At 37.0% G+C, this 18569-nt stretch overlaps 1 protein-coding gene across 4 annotated transcripts in view; it reads right to left on the bottom strand.

Moving 5' to 3' along the window:
• Window positions 1-361: 361 nt before the first annotated feature.
• LOC109094528 (dynamin-binding protein-like) overlaps window positions 362-18569 on the bottom strand; it is a 50303-nt gene continuing 32095 nt past the window's right edge. For 3 of the 4 annotated variants that reach the window (XM_042767911.1, XM_019108421.2, XM_019108419.2), the window contains 13 exons: window positions 10156-10352; window positions 9968-10067; window positions 9735-9882; window positions 7619-7636; window positions 6175-6374; window positions 5875-6005; window positions 5683-5787; window positions 5394-5525; window positions 4719-5051; window positions 4450-4632; window positions 3114-3312; window positions 2380-3020; window positions 362-1531 (listed from right to left, as the gene is read on the bottom strand). In XM_042767911.1, coding sequence (XP_042623845.1) covers window positions 1346-1531; window positions 2380-3020; window positions 3114-3312; window positions 4450-4632; window positions 4719-5051; window positions 5394-5525; window positions 5683-5787; window positions 5875-6005; window positions 6175-6374; window positions 7619-7636; window positions 9735-9882; window positions 9968-10067; window positions 10156-10352 — 2573 coding nt within the window. In that variant the 3' untranslated portion in view covers window positions 362-1345. The remainder of the gene's footprint in view (window positions 1532-2379; window positions 3021-3113; window positions 3313-4449; window positions 4633-4718; window positions 5052-5393; window positions 5526-5682; window positions 5788-5874; window positions 6006-6174; window positions 6375-7618; window positions 7637-9734; window positions 9883-9967; window positions 10068-10155; window positions 10353-18569) is intronic. The other variant, XM_042767912.1, reaches the window with a different exon arrangement.

Genomic DNA, 18569 nt, shown 5'->3' with positions numbered 1-18569 from the left:
TCTAATATACTTTTGTATAATGAACGTGAACGTGTCATAACGTGTAGCCAAGTATGGTCTCCCATACATGGAATTTGTGCTCTGCATTTAACCCATCCAAGTGCAGACACACAGCAGTAAGTGGTGAACACACAAACACACATTTTAATTGTGAGCAGTTGGGGATTTGGTGGTTTGCTCAAAGGTCTCACCTCAGTCGTAGTATTGAAGGTGGGAGGGAGGGAGCGCTGTACATTCACTCCCCCTACCTACAATCCCCTGCTAGTACTCAGACCTTTCGGTTATAAGTCCAACTCTCTAACCATTAGGCCACGACTGATATAATTGATAGGCCATGACAAGACATAACAAACAACTGTTGTTCAACTGATTTCTTTTTTATTTAAAAGAGGAGAAATGGATCAGTTCATACTGGAGTGCAGAAGTTCATTCTCAGTAAATACAGCATGAGAGATAAATATTCAGAGTTCTGTTGGTGCAATGAGCTCACGGGTGCCTTGAACTCTCTCACAATGGCTCAAAACATCAATATTAACTTGGAAATGCATTCAAGTGCAAGTGGCAAACTTAATGCTGTCAAAAAATAAAAAGATTAAAAAAAAAAAACACTGTACCTTACAAAAAGTGTCTCTTGCATTTCATTCATATTTTCAGCAATATGATATGGTCACCAGTGATAATATGGTCATCATCTGGGAGCCACAATGGGGAATAAATCCAAACACTTCATATGAATTGTTTTGTTGACATTCACTGAAACCCAGCAAAATCTTTTTTTCTCTCTCTAGAGGTGCACTGTGATTGTCAGATGAAGGAAGGCAACATCTCAAAACACTCCACAATTAAACACTCTTATTTATGGGCATCACCATACTGCCGGTCCTGGAATATCAATCCCATCAGTCTACGTCCAGTGTGAATTGCACATGCCCAATACAATTCCTCCACTCCACTCCAACACATCAAAAGAGATCTATGCTTTCTACGGAGCATTTAAGTGCTAACACTATAAATGGAGTAACCAAGAACAACAGAACATGTCAGATCACTGAATCCAACACCAAACTGCCTCTCAGTCCAAACTATTTATTTTTTCACTCCCATTATTTTAAATTCCACATGCACCATCCTCTATGACCACTAGGAGTCAGGAGTTACATTCATTGACTGTAGTCAATATGGAGGGTATTTATTTTTTTTATCAGTAGCAATGACCAGTTTTTTCATCAGTGCATCTCCTCTATAGTTAAGGCACAATAACGTCCTTTTGTAGTGTTCTCTGTGTAATGAGTTGGCCTGTAGTGGTCTGGGGTAGTTGGGGATTGTTCTTGTACAAATGTCCAGCTCATGTGTACTCAGATTTGCGAATGTAGTTGGATGGGACGTAACCCTTCCGTCCTCCTGCCTCTCCCAGCCACCACTCCTGGTTGCCATTCATGTCATGGAACTCAAGGATTCGGACCTGCTGATTGGCTGAAATGCTGAGCTCATTTGCACACCGTGCACTGAAGGAGTAAAGAGCGTAATATATCTGAAAGAAAATATAAAGTAGGAAAATTAATAATCATTGACAAGAAGTTAAACCTGTTTAGTTATTCTATTATACATTAATATTATAAACCATATATATATATATATATATATATATATATATATATATATATATATATATATATATATATATATATATATATATATATATATATATATATAAAATTTTATGATAATTATTATTATTATTAATTCATATACCAAACTGTTGATTAACATGGTGGTGTATCAATATCAGGGAGTTACAGAAGGTTTTAAAATCAACATAAAATCAAAACTGAACCTAATTATAGGAAGAACCACACATCAAATAATGTGGTTTAATTATTTGGTTACACACAAATCATGTTTATGTTAAATTATATGTATTTTTATAATTTCATTATAAAAAAATCATTATTTAAAATTATTTCATTTCCTAATTACTATACGGTTCAAACTATTAATTTGTACATAATATCTTTAAAGATTAAATGGTGTAACAACTAACTAATAATAACTAATAACGAGAAGATTTTCAACATGACAAAACTGAACCTATTAATATGAAGTTAGCAAAGATGTTAAATGATAGTTTAATACATTTTATTATATTATATTAAACATTTATTACAAATTATATTTATTTTTGTAAATTGAATTTTTCTATTTAAAATAATTATTTAAAATAATTTCATTTATTTAATTGGCATAAAATTAATGCATGCAATGTCTTATTCTCATTTGTTACATATTGAAATTAAAATGGGTTGTGAATGTCATATCATGTTTAAAGTATGCAATCACTGAATTCTGGACTGATATAGTTCTGTTTGCAATATGACATACCTGCTGTCCATCTATCTCATGTTCAGGCTCTGGATCTGTATACTCCTCGGGAGGGTATTGTGGCATTCTCTGCTGTACCGAATAGTCTCCATTTTGTCTCTGCTGTGAGTCGTGGTACCTCGGAGATGGTTCATACCTGGAGTTCTTACTGGAGGGACAAGAATCTGTCTCAGAGAAGTCTGAAGGGTCTCTGTGATTGGTAGGAGTGTTTTTATCAGGGTCTAAAGAGTCTCTGTGATTGGTGGAATTTCTGTAGGAGGGCTCTGAGGGTTCCCTGTTATTTCGACAGGCTGTCTCGGACAGTTCTTTGTGATTGGGAGAGTTTCTGAAGGTAGGGTCAAGGGTATCCCTCTGACTTGTGGAAGAGTAGTTGGTTGAAGAAGCCTCTCTGTTTTTTCTCAGTGTGGTCTCTTGATTCGGGCGAGTGTGTGATTGCTGTGGAGGCATCGCTGTTGTGAAGCTGACAGTCGATGTCTCCTGGTTGAATGTCAGAGTACTGTTACTATTTGGCCGTGAGAACATGGGAGAGGATCCACCGTAGCCCGACTCATTTGATGATTGGCTCTCAATGGAAACATCCGACTGACTCCTGCGTGGATTGTAGGGCTTTAAGAAGGAGCTATACACAAAGCCCTTAGTAACTGAAGGAGAGAGAAAAAAAAAAGTGTGTTCAAGCCAAATGTATTTTAGGAAGTGCTGACACGTGCATCACACACAGATAATGGGATACAAACCTCCATTGTCTATTAGCCAGCGGTTCTGGCTGCCCATGGGGTCTTGCTGCTTAATGACGCCCACTATGTCTCCCTCCAGTATGGACACGTCCAAGTCCTGTGCTGCGTTGAAATTTCTCTCAGCCTGGTAGAGTTTCTCTGGCCCATATCTTGTCAGAAGCCCCGCTCGGTGCTCATCCGTCTGTAGCACGGAGTTTGGCTGCATAATCAGACAGAAATGAGGAACAGAAAGAGAGGAGAATGAATAACAGACAGAAATTTGTCTTTCCTAAACCTGCTGAAAAACATCCGTTTAAAGCAGCCTACAGTGGCTTAATTGTCTGGACTTTCAGACTGACTAGTTGCAAGGGGTTCAAAACAGCTTAAAATCTGGCCTGATCAGTTAACCACCATGGTTTAAGCTGTTTTTAATCTTGGAAGTTTAAGATTAAAGGAGATGTAAAACTAAATACCATTATTGCAAAGAACCACTGTTAGTATTATTTATATACCATTAGTGCTTATTAATATTTTGAATTACTTTCTATATTTATATTTTGAGTTTCAATTTTAACTTGTTTACATTTTAATAATTGTATGTACTTTTGTCTTTTTTTTAGTTTTTTAATATTTCTATTTAACTTTAATTAATTTTTTATTTCAGTTTTAGTATTTTTAGTACTTTATATAACTTATTTTATTTCAATTAGTAGCCAAGCCAATATTTCGATTTTTTAAAAAGTTTTTTTAAGCTTGTTTTTCATCTAATATTAATATTTTATTTTAACTTTATTTAAATTAATTGTCATTCTTATTTGTTTTACACTTTATTTTTTATAATAATTTTTTTTATTTTAGTATTTGTTTAGTAATTTTAGTAATTTAGTAATTTTAGCACTTATTTCAGTTAGTTGTCAAGGCAGTATATTTCTAATCTTCATTTAAGTTTTTTTTTTTAATCTAATACCTTAATTTTATTTTAGCTTAACTTCAATCAATGAAAATGATTTTTATCAGTTTTAGACAACATTGTTAAGAAAACCTGTCTGTGTATGGGGAAGTCATGGCCTAATGGTTAGAGAGTTTGACTCCTAACCCTAAGGTTGTGGGTTCGAGTCTCGGGCCACCAATACCACGACTGAGGTGCCCTTGAGCAAGGCTCCGAACCCCCAACTGCTCCCTGACCACTGCAGCATAAATGGCTGCCCACTGCTCCGAGTGTGTGTGTTCACTGCTGTGTGTGTGCACTTTGGATGGGTTAAATGCAGAGCACGGATTCTGAGTATGGGTCACCATACTTGGCTGTATGTCATGTCACTTTCACTGTTTTGAAACAGGCTGCATTAGGAAAACTCACAGGGCCTTGTTGTTTCTTTGGGTTCTGTTTCTCCAGAGTCTTCCTGTCAAAAGTCTTGCGTACAGTTGTTGTGGGAAGATTGTCGGGAAAGAAACTAAAGCTCTGAAGTAAATCCAACACACGAGTGTGCTCCTCCTGGAACAAGGACACCAGATTTCCTTCTGTACCACCCAAACCAGACAGCTAGAGAGATGTAAACACATAAAATAATTAAGAAGGCCGAAAACATCACAGGATCATTATAGAGCATGATAAAACTATGTCTTCACCTGCAGCAGTGGTGTAAGCTCTCCCAGCGTGAGTGCAATGAAGTCTCTCTGGGCCTGGGTGAAGCCCCTCACGCAGCTGGTGAACAGATCTTCGGCTGCGCGGTGGAACTTGGGCAGCTCATCCAGCAGCTGGGCGTTCAGAGCTTCGTAGTTATTTCTCGCCGTCTGCAGCTCCTCCTGCACACGCTTGTCCTTCAGCCTCTCTGCACGCTCCTTACAGTTGTCATAGTCCAGCAGCTTGTCTCTACGTTTCTGGATCAGTTTGTGGGGACCGGCGAACATATTGAGCAGCTGGGTGAGGGGAGTGATGACTAGGGCTTCTGTCCTCTCCTTCTGCTCAAAGACAGACATGCAGAAATGCATTAAGAAAGAGTCGAGACATAGTTCATGCCAATATCATGAATGGTGAAAAAAAATACAATAAGTGGACTACTAGGAAAACAAAACAAAATGTATGTATGGTTACTAACTGCCCCAAGTCAAAAGAGCCCTTCTCAGAGATTTGTTTCTGTTTGGCCCATTTTGTCACACACCAAATGTTAATCATAAGTCTATCACTTATAAATGTGTTTGAAAACACTTTACCAATGTTAACAGTGACCACTTAAAATGACTGATTGCTGCTTAATACGTTTTTCACTATGAAAGGTAATGTGAGGTGATTTTGATACTCACAAACTCTGTGAACTGTTTGTCGCTGATGCATCGATGAGCTCTTTGAAAACGTTCAGGTTCCATATGCTGTTGCCGTTCTGTGTAGATATCACAGAAACTGATGGCAGACAGCACCTTTACTGAGGCCGACTCCTATTGGATATAAAAGGGTCAGGCAAATTTAGTTCATATACTGAATCAAAAAGCAAATTTGCTCACAAAAAAAAAAAAAAAAAAAAAAAACTGACAAAATGAATGGAAGCACATGGGAAGATTAGTAAAGGACGTAGGCAAAGAATAATCTCAATACCCTTATATGCTGCAGATAGAGGGAGATGTCCCTGATGAAGGATTTGATGAGTCGCTCCTGGAGTCTGAATCTTTTCTCAGCATCCTCAAAAGCTTCATCTTTGATCTAAGAAGGAATGAAGAGCAGTTTGGTTAACACAACTGGATCTCTCAGTCCAGAAATGACGGTGTGGTAGTAGCCGTGCCAGTGTACCTGAGGTGAGATCCCAGTCAGGTGCTTTAAATGGCTGCTCACTCTGTTAGACTTCTTGATGATGGAGTGCATACTCAGCTTTGAGATCTTGTCAATGAGTCGGTCTTCATCGCCTTTGCGGTACTTCACCACTATAGACAACAGATGGTGCTGATGAGTTATGCATCACACTCACAGCCAAATAGCAGACATCCTAGCAATCTCACAGACAGATAGAATAATAGATAGAACGATATACAGAATGATAGATAGATAGAGTGACAAACAGATAGACAGACAGACAGATAAACAGTCACATACCAAGATCCTTTCTCCTTTTGAATTCGTTGATATTGACGTTGATCTCTTTAATGGACATCAAGGCCTCGGCGAGCTGCTTCCTGTCGTGGTGTGACTCAGGAGTGGTGTTTAGCAGTTCCATCAGGAGCAGGGGGTATCGCATCACTCTCTGCACTGGCTTTATCAAGAAGGAACCCAGATTAATATAGTTTGTCTTTCCCCTGTGACAGAACAAAAGGGCGAGAGAGGGAGATAAAGTGAAAAAAAAAAAAAGATTTAGACACTCATCAAGGTAACATTCTTCACCCTCCCCTGACAGTAGCCTGGGGTCACTGAACACACATATTGTTTTCATCCATCAGTTATCCACTGGCTCACTGTCAACCACTTTAAAAAGGGTTACGGTAGACACAGTAGGCTACTATAATAGTCTAACAAAGAGTGCACACTTTCTAACTGATGGGATGAGAACAGAGGAAATCCAAATCCAGAGCTGAAGCATAATTTGGATGTTGCGGAATAGGATATTTCAAAACTAATGAATCTGAATTAAGCATCATGAAGCAACAAGAGTATGTTTAAATAGCTGAGTCACTGCAATTACATTTTTTCGCCCATTGCCAAACAACACTGCTGTTATGAAGGCTCAGTTGCTTAAAATACCACATCATGAGCTCAGAGACTGTGTTAATATTTGTTCCACATGTCACCAGAAAGCATTAGATCAACTGCCAGAAATAAAGTATGAAATAGTTGAAAATATAAACCAGTTTTCCCATTGGTATCATATTCTGACTCAAAATCACTGTTTTGCACAACTTGCATCTAATTTATAGGACTGGAATCGGATCAAATAAAAGCAATTTCAGATTAATTTTGATTCCTAATTGTACAATTCTGATTTTTAAAACATACATCTGACCAGTGTTGTCTGATTCACAAACAAATGACTCTTATGAGCACTTTTTTAGTGAATCAAAAACATACCATGTGATCAGTGTAGTCCGATTCACAAAAAAAAAAAGACTTATTATATGGTTCTTTTCAGTGAATCAAAAACAGACAGTGTAACCTATGTAGTTTGATTCCCAGGAAAATAGTTTAAAATGGAATTTACCAATTCTGAATGAGTCTGAAAAACATTCCTGCATAATATACAGCATTAACAGAGAGATTTTCTTTCTGTATGTAAGAATATGTTATCTAAGTATAACTGAAATATACTCAAACGAATCAAGTTGAATCAGGAAATCTGATTCAGTACCTATCCCTACTCATTTGTGCAAATTTAAGTCAGAATATGACTCAGAATTGACAAGGAAATGATCACAAAACACACAGCACACACACAAGGCCTCCTGGTCACGCACGAACACAAGGAGAAAAGGGTTACGCAGGTTAATAAACGTTCAGCATGCTGTCAGGCGCTTCACATGCAGATGCTTTGGAGTTGCGTTAAACTTACCACTCACGGTATATCCCTCTGTCAGGATAGAGGAAGAAGGAGAGAGAGGAAAGAAGGGGAACAAAACACATTTTCGAGTTAAACCACCTCTGTCTCTTATTAGAAATAGGCTAATGAGATTATCACATATAATGTCCTTGTTTCTCAGCTTATTTTTAAAATAAAAGTTATGTCTTGCCATTATGCGGCAATGAACATGAATGCAGCGGGCAAAAGGGCAAGATGACAAACACTGAAAAACTATTTGTGCACTTGATTAATAAGCTGCCCGTTGCTGGGGCAACTCATGCCATGGGTGACCCGCTTCAGGCGAGCAGTAAGCCTCTGTGGGGCCTCCACTGGCCCCTCTCTGATCTCCCACAGAGAGCCAAAATGAAATGTCAGTCAGAGTCTAGTGCACTCAAGTGTGGAAGTACAAAAGTAATAAAAGACACCAGACATTACTCTTAAGGAGCTTTTTGGAGGATTTACTCCTCTTTTTATGGCTAGCTTCGTAACAGTAACATCCTGCCAGAGAATCAACATGTTAGCAATTTTTTCGACTGGATTCAGAGTCATTTGGTCTAAAGCTAAGCTGTAGTCTTGGCAAAGTGCACATTTATTTTTCAAATGTCTCGATACTCGGGAAAAACAGCTCCATGTTCCCACTACCTACTACGATTGAGTGAAAAACATCTCTGGAACTCCTGGGAAAATCGTCTGAATATTTCCTTGTATACTTTGCTTGATCTGGTAAAGCATTAAAGCAAACTAAACTCGGTGCTAGAAGGAAGTGGCATAGCTTGAAAGATGTAGATGGCAGTACAAATGTTTACAATTGAAACTAGTCAAGAATGAGGTAGCCACTGGCAAATAGTGCTTAAGTTCAAATAAAGCTTAAGATATAATACTAGAGGAACAGTATTAAGATATAATACTAGAGGACAGGAAGCGATTGATGAAAGAGTGAAACCAACAAAGTGGTGAAACTAGGTGAGGTGCATTCCTCTCCCTCCATTCGTGACTAATCCACAATAACAAAGATCTGAGAACTGAGAGACATAATGCTTCTCTGTAATGCAAATAGACTACCATTCAAAAGTTTGGGGTCGGTATGATTTTTCAATGTTTTCAAAAGAAGTCTCTTATGCTCACCAAGGCTGCATTTATTTGATCAAAAATACAGTAGAAGCAGTAATATTGCAAAATATTATTACAATTTAAAATAACTGTTTTCTATTTGAATATATTTTAAAATTTAATTCATTCCTGAATGTTCAGCAGCCATTACTCCAGTCTTCAGTGTCACATGAACCTTCAGAAATCATTCTAATATGCTGATTTACTGCTCAATAACATTTATTATTATTATTAATGTTGGAAAGAGTTGTGCTGCTTAGTATTTTTGTGAAAACAAAGGATCCTTTGATCAGCAGAACATTCAAAATAACATTTTTGTTTTCTCACAGGGTTAAAACAACATCTAATAAAACATGCTTCAGGGATAAAGGGTTTTGGCATAGAGAACATGTTGGAGGATCTTCACCTAGTATTAAAAACTTATTTTAGAGCGGCTATAGACAATCTGGTCTCATCGGTTGGAAAATTGATACAAATTTATTTTTCCAACATTGGGGCTAATTTCATGGAGTTTATTTGCTGTATATAGATCCAACTCTGTTTGCCATTTGTTATTAACATATGAACATATTACTGGTTATATAATACCATAAATAAAACTTGTTTCCTGTCTTGGAATGCCACCGATTCTTCTTCAGCGTCATCCTAAATCCAATCAGATGAGTCCATTTAAAGTAGAAGTAAAAAAATGGACTGGTTCTTTTAGATTTGGAGACTTATGATAGCACGAGTAAGTCAGCACACCCTGTAGCATTGTCTCTGTTGATGATGTATTACTATAAAATTCTATCTATGCCACATGACAGACGAGCCCAGATACCATTAAAACTGACAGGTCATGTGTAACATTAAATAACTCACAATTAGTGTCCAACACAATTTCTTCTCATACACCTACACACTGTTAAATATCATGACTGGCATCAACATGCTTAACTGGATCTGGACATGCGTTGGTAGTGGTGTCTGATTCATTTAAAACAGCAGTGAAAATTACCTGAGCTTCTCTAGACATTCCAACACTTGCTTCTGGATGTTCTCATCCTTCTCATAGGTCTCCAGTAAAGAGATGGCGTCGTCATGATTTTGGCAATAGATCTTGTAAACCTCCTCCAATTCACCTTTGTAGTCCAGGAACACTTGACCTGGAAAAAAAATGATTATGGCAAAACAGCAATATGGATACTGATCTGAATCTATAATGTGAGTTCAGCGATTTTTTGCTCCAACCTATTGAGTCAGTATCCTGGAGGGTCTTGTAAAGCCGACGGGAAAGGTCAATTACAGAGTTGATGTTTCCAAAGAGACCATCAAAATCAATACTCTGGACCTACAGGACATGTGGATATTTAAGATGAGGGTTTGAATGGTTCTCATCACGTAAATACATCATTCATGCTTGTTGAGTGTTTTCTTACCTGTTTTTTCTGCAGAGGGTGAATGATCTCCTTCACACACATCTGAAGATCCTTGATGTAGTCATGTTCTGTCTGCAGAAGCTCCTCGATGACCTTTAATCTTTTCTCCAGCATCCTTTGTTCAGGGTCTTCAGTGGTGGCCGCTGAAGCTGGGGATGATTCCAGAGACTTAGGCTGGGAGGCAAGCAGGGTCATCTCTACAGAGAGAGAAAGAACGAATGTCCTTGTCAACCTCAAACAACTTACAACTTTGTATGCCACTATCAGGCCAGCTTTTATTAGATTTTGAAGAACTTTGTTTTTGATCAAATATGGTGTGAAAAAGCAACATTAGCATGATATATAAAACAACTTTATGGCTGTTGCAGCCAATTAAAATTCAGCATATCAGTTACTATTGGGTGAAAATGGGCAAATAATTAATGTGCATGAGTCTTGCAGTTTTAAAATGTGTTCACCGCACTTTTCAGATAATTCGTATACCTCTAGATAGAATGAGGGATGGACGGATGGATGGATGCCACAATTCACTTTGATTATGCCAGTACAGACATAATTTCACACCAGTCTGAATGGATTACGCTCATTTATAAAACATGAGGAAGAACATGGGAGACATGAATTAAGCTGCTAGTAAGAATGGCAAAGAGAAGGCAGTTTGCTCTGCGTGTTGCCATTGGCTGTCGAAAGGATGTCATGGCTTGGGAGTTTAGTTTGACTGCTCTTTGATCTCTTCGGTCAGAACTGGCACTCAAATGGGTCTGTGGCAGGAGAGTGTGGGAGGGAGATCTGCTCCCACGCATGGGTGCCTTCCCACAATGCTGCCTGAGATAGTGCTTCATGGACATACAAAAGACTGTCAAAGCACACAGTGAGACATGGACCCTCCCAGGAAGCAGGGGAGGCATCTGAGATGGGGCTGGGACTTTACATAAGACAGTGACAGCTATGATAGGAAACCCCAACAAGTTTCAAAATAAACGAAAGACGCAAAATTCTAGGTGAATATGTAACTGTATTCAAGATGTGTCTGTGTGTGGTTGGGGGTGGGGGGGTGACACGAAGTTTCAATTTCGTGTTACAGTCAAAATGCGAAAAAGAGGGACTCATTTAGCTTGCCTCTGGCTTAATACTTCTTAGCCATCTGATGTGGTGACTCACACTGACATCACACTATAATAAATCTTTAATGTTGCTGATTCGGTAAAAACTGATAAGAGATTTGAGCACAAACCAAAAGGCCTTATAATTCTGTTGCACATTTGACCTCTGAAATGTTACAGCATAACAGAAACTGTTCATAACTGCATCTTTAGAACTTCTGTTCTGAGAGACAGGGTAACTGTGTATTAATACTTAATTATTAATATAATGTTAATATAATGAAAGCAATCATGCACAATACAACAAGGGACTTTAAATAATTATTATTAATTAACTAAAAACAATTAATAACTACTCATACTAATAATGTTAATTTTGGCATCTTCTCTATAGCTCTAGGCTTCTGTATGGTCTAACCTGTTGGCAAAAGTAAATAAACAAAACAGGATGTAATTTATAACTACCCTCTAATTTACAGTTATTTTCTCATTCTTTGTACACAGCCCATTAAAGTTTGGCCCATACTAACCAAAGTTTGGTCAATGCGGCATCATTCATCCATGCACTAATTGTTCTACTTCACAGTACACACACATTAGCACTATAATTCAATCTGTTGTGACCCACATCTACTTAACAAGCCCAGCGGCCTAAGTGTTATGGTATTAATTGTTTTGAAAGAGTTAATTTTCAAAGTACGTTCATTCATTCATAGAGTCGGAAACAAAAACAACTTCATTTTCAAAACTGAATCTAAGAATCAGTCATCGAAAAACAATGATGAACAGCTATCATGAATATTGGGGATTTATGGTGGTTATGACTGCACAAGACCAGGGAAGGAAATTCACTAATGAAGGTAATCCACTGTGAAAAGCACAGATTTATTTTACTCTTTCTTTGTCATGCTGAAACATTTACATTGTTCTGAAAATAAAAAACTAATAAAGCTCTATATGATTTTCAATAAGCTATAATTTTACTTAATTAAGCAGAAACCGTAAACCGTTTGTGGTTTATGGTTTTCTATAATGAAACCAAATCTCAAGAAATGAATCAGGTCTGTGTGTGTGAAATGTCTGTAAATGTATGAAACTGAGTGGAAGAGAAACTGAAATAGAGAGCAGAAAAAAAGGTTCAGTATGTGATATAGAACTGGAGCTGTGCTGGACTAGAACTAAGGTTTCATTTCAAGAATGTGTGTTCAAGTGTGCGTAGATTTCTGTATGTGTGCCATGGTCTGGTGAATGGCAGAGACGGTAATCTCGACCAAGCACACACACATACACAATGGCTTCTCTTTCTGTCTCTGTGGACATAAATGAGTGTGACATTATGTTTGGTCTGCTTCCAGGGTCGTGCTCCAGCCAGTAGTTCCCACAATAGCAAACCCAAGGTAGTCCAAAACACACTCACACACAAAAAAACAAATATGGAAACACTACACCCTAAATTTTTTTTAACTTGTTTTCCAACATAAATTGCAAATTAAATTACTTTTCATACATGTTTCTCAAAATTTTTATGACATTTGATATATGTATCAATATTTTTTTCATTTTCTATTTGAAAGCAGCACCTATCAGCTCTCGTAGTTATTTTGACATACTCAATATTCTCTAATTTTATATGATTAGCAAATATATACCAATAATATTGCTAATATTTAATGTATCACCCAGCCCTATTGGTGGGAATAAAATACATATATAACTACATATATATATATATAGAGAGAGAGAGAGAGAGAGAGAGAGAGATATAGAGAGAGAGAGAGAGAGAGAGAGAGAGCGAGAGAGAAACTAAAAACTGATATATATTCTGCTTTTTACTTAAATGATAATATCATTTATAATGAAAAATTTTGCAAAACAGAATCTAAATTCTCAGACTTTTGAGCTTCACTGTACCCTTCATAAGATATTTAATGGTTAAAATACGGCTCAGGAACACACCAAATGATCATAAATCCATCAATGTTTACGCTCCATAAACCACTACTGTTGAATCTGAAAAGACCTTAGTACAACCATGGACAACTAAACTACACATGCTGTTCATTCACAAAGCCAAGAGGCGTAAACTACTGTACACAGCTACACAACACTTCCTCTCTCATACAACATACTCCATGAACCTGACACCGAATTGCATTTCATACTGAACATTTCAATTCATCTACGCAGCAAAGACTTTTTATCTTCAGGCTTGTCTGTGTCGGCGATTCAGCAGCGCTCAAAGAAAGGACAGGGCCTCTAAGACGTCACCCACCTGTTACCCCCCAAACTCCTCATCTTCACTGCCACACACAAACACACACCAGAGGTCACAGGCGATGCATTCCTCTAAAGCCGAGTGGAATAGCTCTGTCCCACTGTATCAACAGGGAAGGCTCTCTCTGAAAGACACAAACTCTATTCTGTCCCAGCATTACCATCTGAATGCATGGGAACCTGCACCATTACAGACAACTGAGCAAGCACAGAGACAGTTACACGCTAAAACCTGGAGCTGGAGTTTTGATGTTGTTAAAAAAATTGCACTGATACTCTCATTTTGGGAGGTCTACTCCGTGTTTTTGGAGTGACCCGCTACTTGGGGCCTGGCCCCACCTCACTGGGCCTGAATTCCATCAAGATCTTGAGGATCTCTCAATGCCAAGGCTTCTTTGCCTTTCATCACTCTTAATCTGTTTCTGTTTAAAGTGGGAGTCTTTGTTCAGGTGTACCAGGGGAGCAGGTGGGCGCCCATTTTATTTTATGTGCATCAAGCTCCAGTGAATTCCAAACATGATTAGCGTTCAACTTATAATTAATGTATTTATTTACTTATCTAATATGACCCTTTAGCAATATAACACATATATGATGCTTTTTTTAAAACTGATTAAATTAAATCACTAGCAAATAACTATATAACTATGAATATAAAAAAAAAAATAATAATAGTACATTTCTACACACACAAACACACATAGAATAATTTTATAGAATTATTTATATAATTGTTTAATAAATAATTAATTTATATAATTATTGTATTTACTATTAATTTTATAGTATTCTAAAATAATATTAATTATTTTATAAAATAGTATTTATAATATTAATATAAATATTTTATATGTATTATTTTCTATAATAAACAATATTATATAGATCATTATATTATAGAAGTATTTGCCATATACATATTAGATTCATGCATTTTATATTATATTCACAATATAATACCTGCTGCAGATTTAGAAGCTTCCAAAAGGGATAGCAAAAACAATAAACAGAGATGTTTATCGATTAAGACAAATATACAAACATAGGAATATAAAATGGCCTCCCCGATATATTACTCTTTCAAAAAACTATCTACAAGGTCAAACGATTAAGTCATTTTGCAAGAACAAATGTTCTACAGAGAAAGCCAACCATTTTATGACTGAAAATGAAATGATAACATTCTTATTCATGTGAAACTCTTTTATGGTCTGACCGTGCTGAGCTGTTTTCATCCCTTTCTAGTCTAAGATCACATTAATTATCAGTTCTGTGTGTTCAAGACAAAGTTCACATAAGACCGCCCATTTACCATGGATACCCTTCACAACTGTCAAGAGAGTAAGTGTGAGAGCGAGACACACATAGTGTGTGAATGAAAGCAGCAAGTTGTTGCAAGCCACAAAAATCCAGTCTTTCAGACAGATTTATGGCACTAGTCAGAATTAAGAACGAAGTAAACAGCTTGGAAAATGACAGTATGTCGCATTCAAATCTTACAAGGCTTACAAGTACGATTGAAATCCTGCATGTACGTGGAATTAATGAAAAAAGAATTTCAAATACATTACATAAGAACAGAAACGGCTAAGACTTCTTCTAAAAAATGATTAGTTACACCACACACTTTCAGTCTCATTCTGGTGCAGAACCCTGCGTCACAGAAACCTGCATGTTTTTTTGTTCAGAAGGCTGCAGGTTCACATTCCAGTTCTCTGTTGTAGTCAGATGTCTGATTTGTGTGGGATGTGACACACCCGTAATAAACATGAGCAAGCATTCCATTAACCAACCCATATCCTCTCAGATGCATGCTTGTTTCAAAATTCCTTTCAAAAAACCTTACTTGGAAATTTAAATAAAGGACATTGTTTGCTGATAGGAGTGAGAACAAATTAAATTTTGTAGCGTTGCAAGTCTACGTCATTTTTAGCATATCTACAAAGTAGGGGTGTGACGAGACACTTATCCCACGAGACGAGACAAGACACGAGACTGGGTTCACGAGAATGAGACGAGATGAGATTTTTAGACTTTTTTTAAAAGAAAACCTCAATGATGTAATATATAGAGAAAAATAGTCTTTTATTCAACTGAAAAACACAAAATGCAAAAAATGTAGGAGCATTTTGAAATCAACTTGTGCTTTATGAAATTAAACTTCTATTATATATCTATATAATATAATATATCTGTTATATGCAGCAATAAACAACATGCAAACTAGAGCTGCACGATTCTGGATAAATTGAAAACCATGTTTTTATATATAAATTGGAGATCACGATTCTCTCACGATTCTGAAGAAAAAATATTAGAAAACTAAACAAAATAACAATTTACTAGTGGTTTTGACAATGTTCATTGATTAAGTCTTTAAAAATTGAACAAGTTTTTGCTGAGGTAAAGCTCCTCTGGATTTATCGCTAAAAAAAAATTCTCAAGTGGCTGATTTGCTTCATTCTAGCAGCGGCCCATCTGTGATAAAACGAACTTGGGCCGAAGGTTAATACACACAACTACACCGAGTGTCGACCTGCCGCACTTACGACAGCTTTCAGCCAAGATTGGCCCATAGAGAAAAAAACGTTTTTTAACCACCTGCGTACTACTCAGATTTGCTAAAATGGCGCTACGCTGATTTAGAGAGACATAGAGGTGAGGAATTGTTGAATAAAGTTATTTTAGTTTTCTTTGTGTACAAAAAGTATTCTCGTCGCTTCATAACATTACGGTTGAATCACTGATGGCAGATGGACTATTCTGACGATGCTTTTCATACTTTCCTGGACCGTGACAGTGTTACTTACTTGGCAGTCTATGGGACAGTCTCAAGCCTACCGGTTTTCATCCAAAATATCTTAAATTGTGTTCCGAAGACGAACAAAGCTTTTACGGGTTTGGAACGACATGGGGGTAAGTGATTAATGACAAAATTTTCATTTTGCAGTGGAGTAACCCTTTAAAACACTCTTTACATAAATCTATTATAGTAAATGTCATATTTTGCTACCTGTTCCCTTCAGCAAGTAGGAAATGTACAGAAATTGAATAAAGTTATCAAACACTAAATTCTAAATTAAATATAAATGAATCCTTAAAGCTACAAAATATTTTTTTCTCTTTTTTCTTTTGTTCTTTGATTAACAGACATCATAGCAGCTGGGTAATTAGAATATTTTTGCTGCTTTAAGAGCTGCCATTGCTGAACATGACGTGGATCTAACACGCGTAGTATTTTCTCACAACTCTTTACCTCTTAACGTATTTTTTTTGCGCACAAAAAGTATTCTCGTAGCTTTGTATAATTACAAATGAACCACTGATGTTACATGGACCATTTTAACGATGATCTTACTACGTTTCTGTGACTTGACTGTGGTAGTAACCTTGCTGTCTATGGAGGGTCAGAGAGCTCTCGGATTTCATCAAAATTATCTTAATTTATGTTCCAAAGATGAACGAAGATCTTACAGGTTTGAAATGACATGAGGGTGAGTAATTATTGACAATTTAATTTAATTTAAATTTAATGAGCTGAAGAGTTGAATCATATATTAGAGGAGGGAGACAGTGCTGGGCTACTCTATGACAGATCTGAAAACCACTGCATTTTTGAGACATGTTCTTAAAAGTGACTAACATATAACAAAAACTTACATGCATGCACAGTTTTAAGGCAGCTTTAATCTTCCTTTTGGTAACTTCATGACTTAACTGAAGACATTGACACTGCATGCTCGTAATTTCTTTTGCGCTTTAATATGAAATGATACACAGCACGCTGCCACATTGGTGCATGCAATTGAAGAGCACATGCTACGAGCACAATATAACATCTGACAGGACATTCTTTACAGACACATGGCCTGACAACATCTCATCTGACTGCAGTTCACTGTTGTTCAACTGAAGCTCCCTCGTCAACTGTACCTTTTCCGCACTCGTTTGACTAGCGCCTGATGCTGAGGTGAAGTTGGAGTGTGCGTATGAAAACAAATAAATGCAATTTTTGTCAAAAAAAAAAAACAAGACAGAGGCAGCAGTTGTAAGTGGGGTGGCCAAACCTAGCTCCACCCCTGAGTTAATAGTGTTAAATATTTTGAACGTGCTAAAAAGATTTTTTTTTTGCATGCGTTAACACATTAATTATGACAGCACTACAAATAAAATTATGAATTATATTGTAGTACATTTTACAAGTACTCTGAACAAAAAAGTGAAATCACTGACTCCTTTTAAGTCAGGATGCTTAGATCCTTAAAAATAAGAACTTTTGGTCTCAAAAGAACACAATGGACTGTTTTATTAATTTTACTAAGCAGCTGGAATACAGTTTGTTTGGCTACTGTGACATTTCAGTTGTCTTCTCTTTCACAGTATAATCATGAACACCTGCAGGTACCCTGTGCAACCTGTCTAGACTCATCACATGTAACATCATCAAAATCTCATTATTATTCTGGGTAATCTTGGTGTTATGCTTGAAAATCAGGTTCACAAAACCACTTCTTTCCCAAAGAACTCTTGATTCACAGAATCTGATATGATCACGCTCATGACTCAACATGCATATTGGTATAGTCATTTAGTTGTATATAATCCCCTTAACAGGCTGAGATTAGCATTACAGAGATCTGTCGTAATTGCATGCATTCTAACACTCTGTTTAAGCACAAATAGGAAGATGTGATATACAGCTCCACCGAGAGCCCTCCCTCTACAGTTACACAAAAAAGGAGCTTTTCTACTATCTTAGCTACTCATGCCACTGTCATTGACAGATCTGTGCTGTTCCAGTCTTGAAGGGTCTGTGTCTGAGTGCTGATAAACTAGAAGAATAGCACTTTGAGTACTTGGAGGAAAAATGACTCCCAGTCTCAACACATGGGTAAATATTCAGCCTCAAGTTAAAAATGCTGAGAGTCAAGGTCAAAACCAATGGTGTGTGGCACTGAGCTGTAATGTAGCATTTGTTTTTCAGGGTATGTGTAAGAGCTCCTGACCTACATGAACTAGCTAATTCCCTCCTCAGCC

The sequence above is a fragment of the Cyprinus carpio genome, chromosome A12 (genome assembly GCF_018340385.1).
Source record: "Cyprinus carpio isolate SPL01 chromosome A12, ASM1834038v1, whole genome shotgun sequence".
In the NCBI taxonomy this organism is placed as follows: Eukaryota; Metazoa; Chordata; class Actinopteri; order Cypriniformes; family Cyprinidae; genus Cyprinus; species Cyprinus carpio.
The sequence above is the reverse complement of the archived record's forward strand: the minus strand, read 5'-3'. Positions and strand labels throughout refer to the sequence as shown.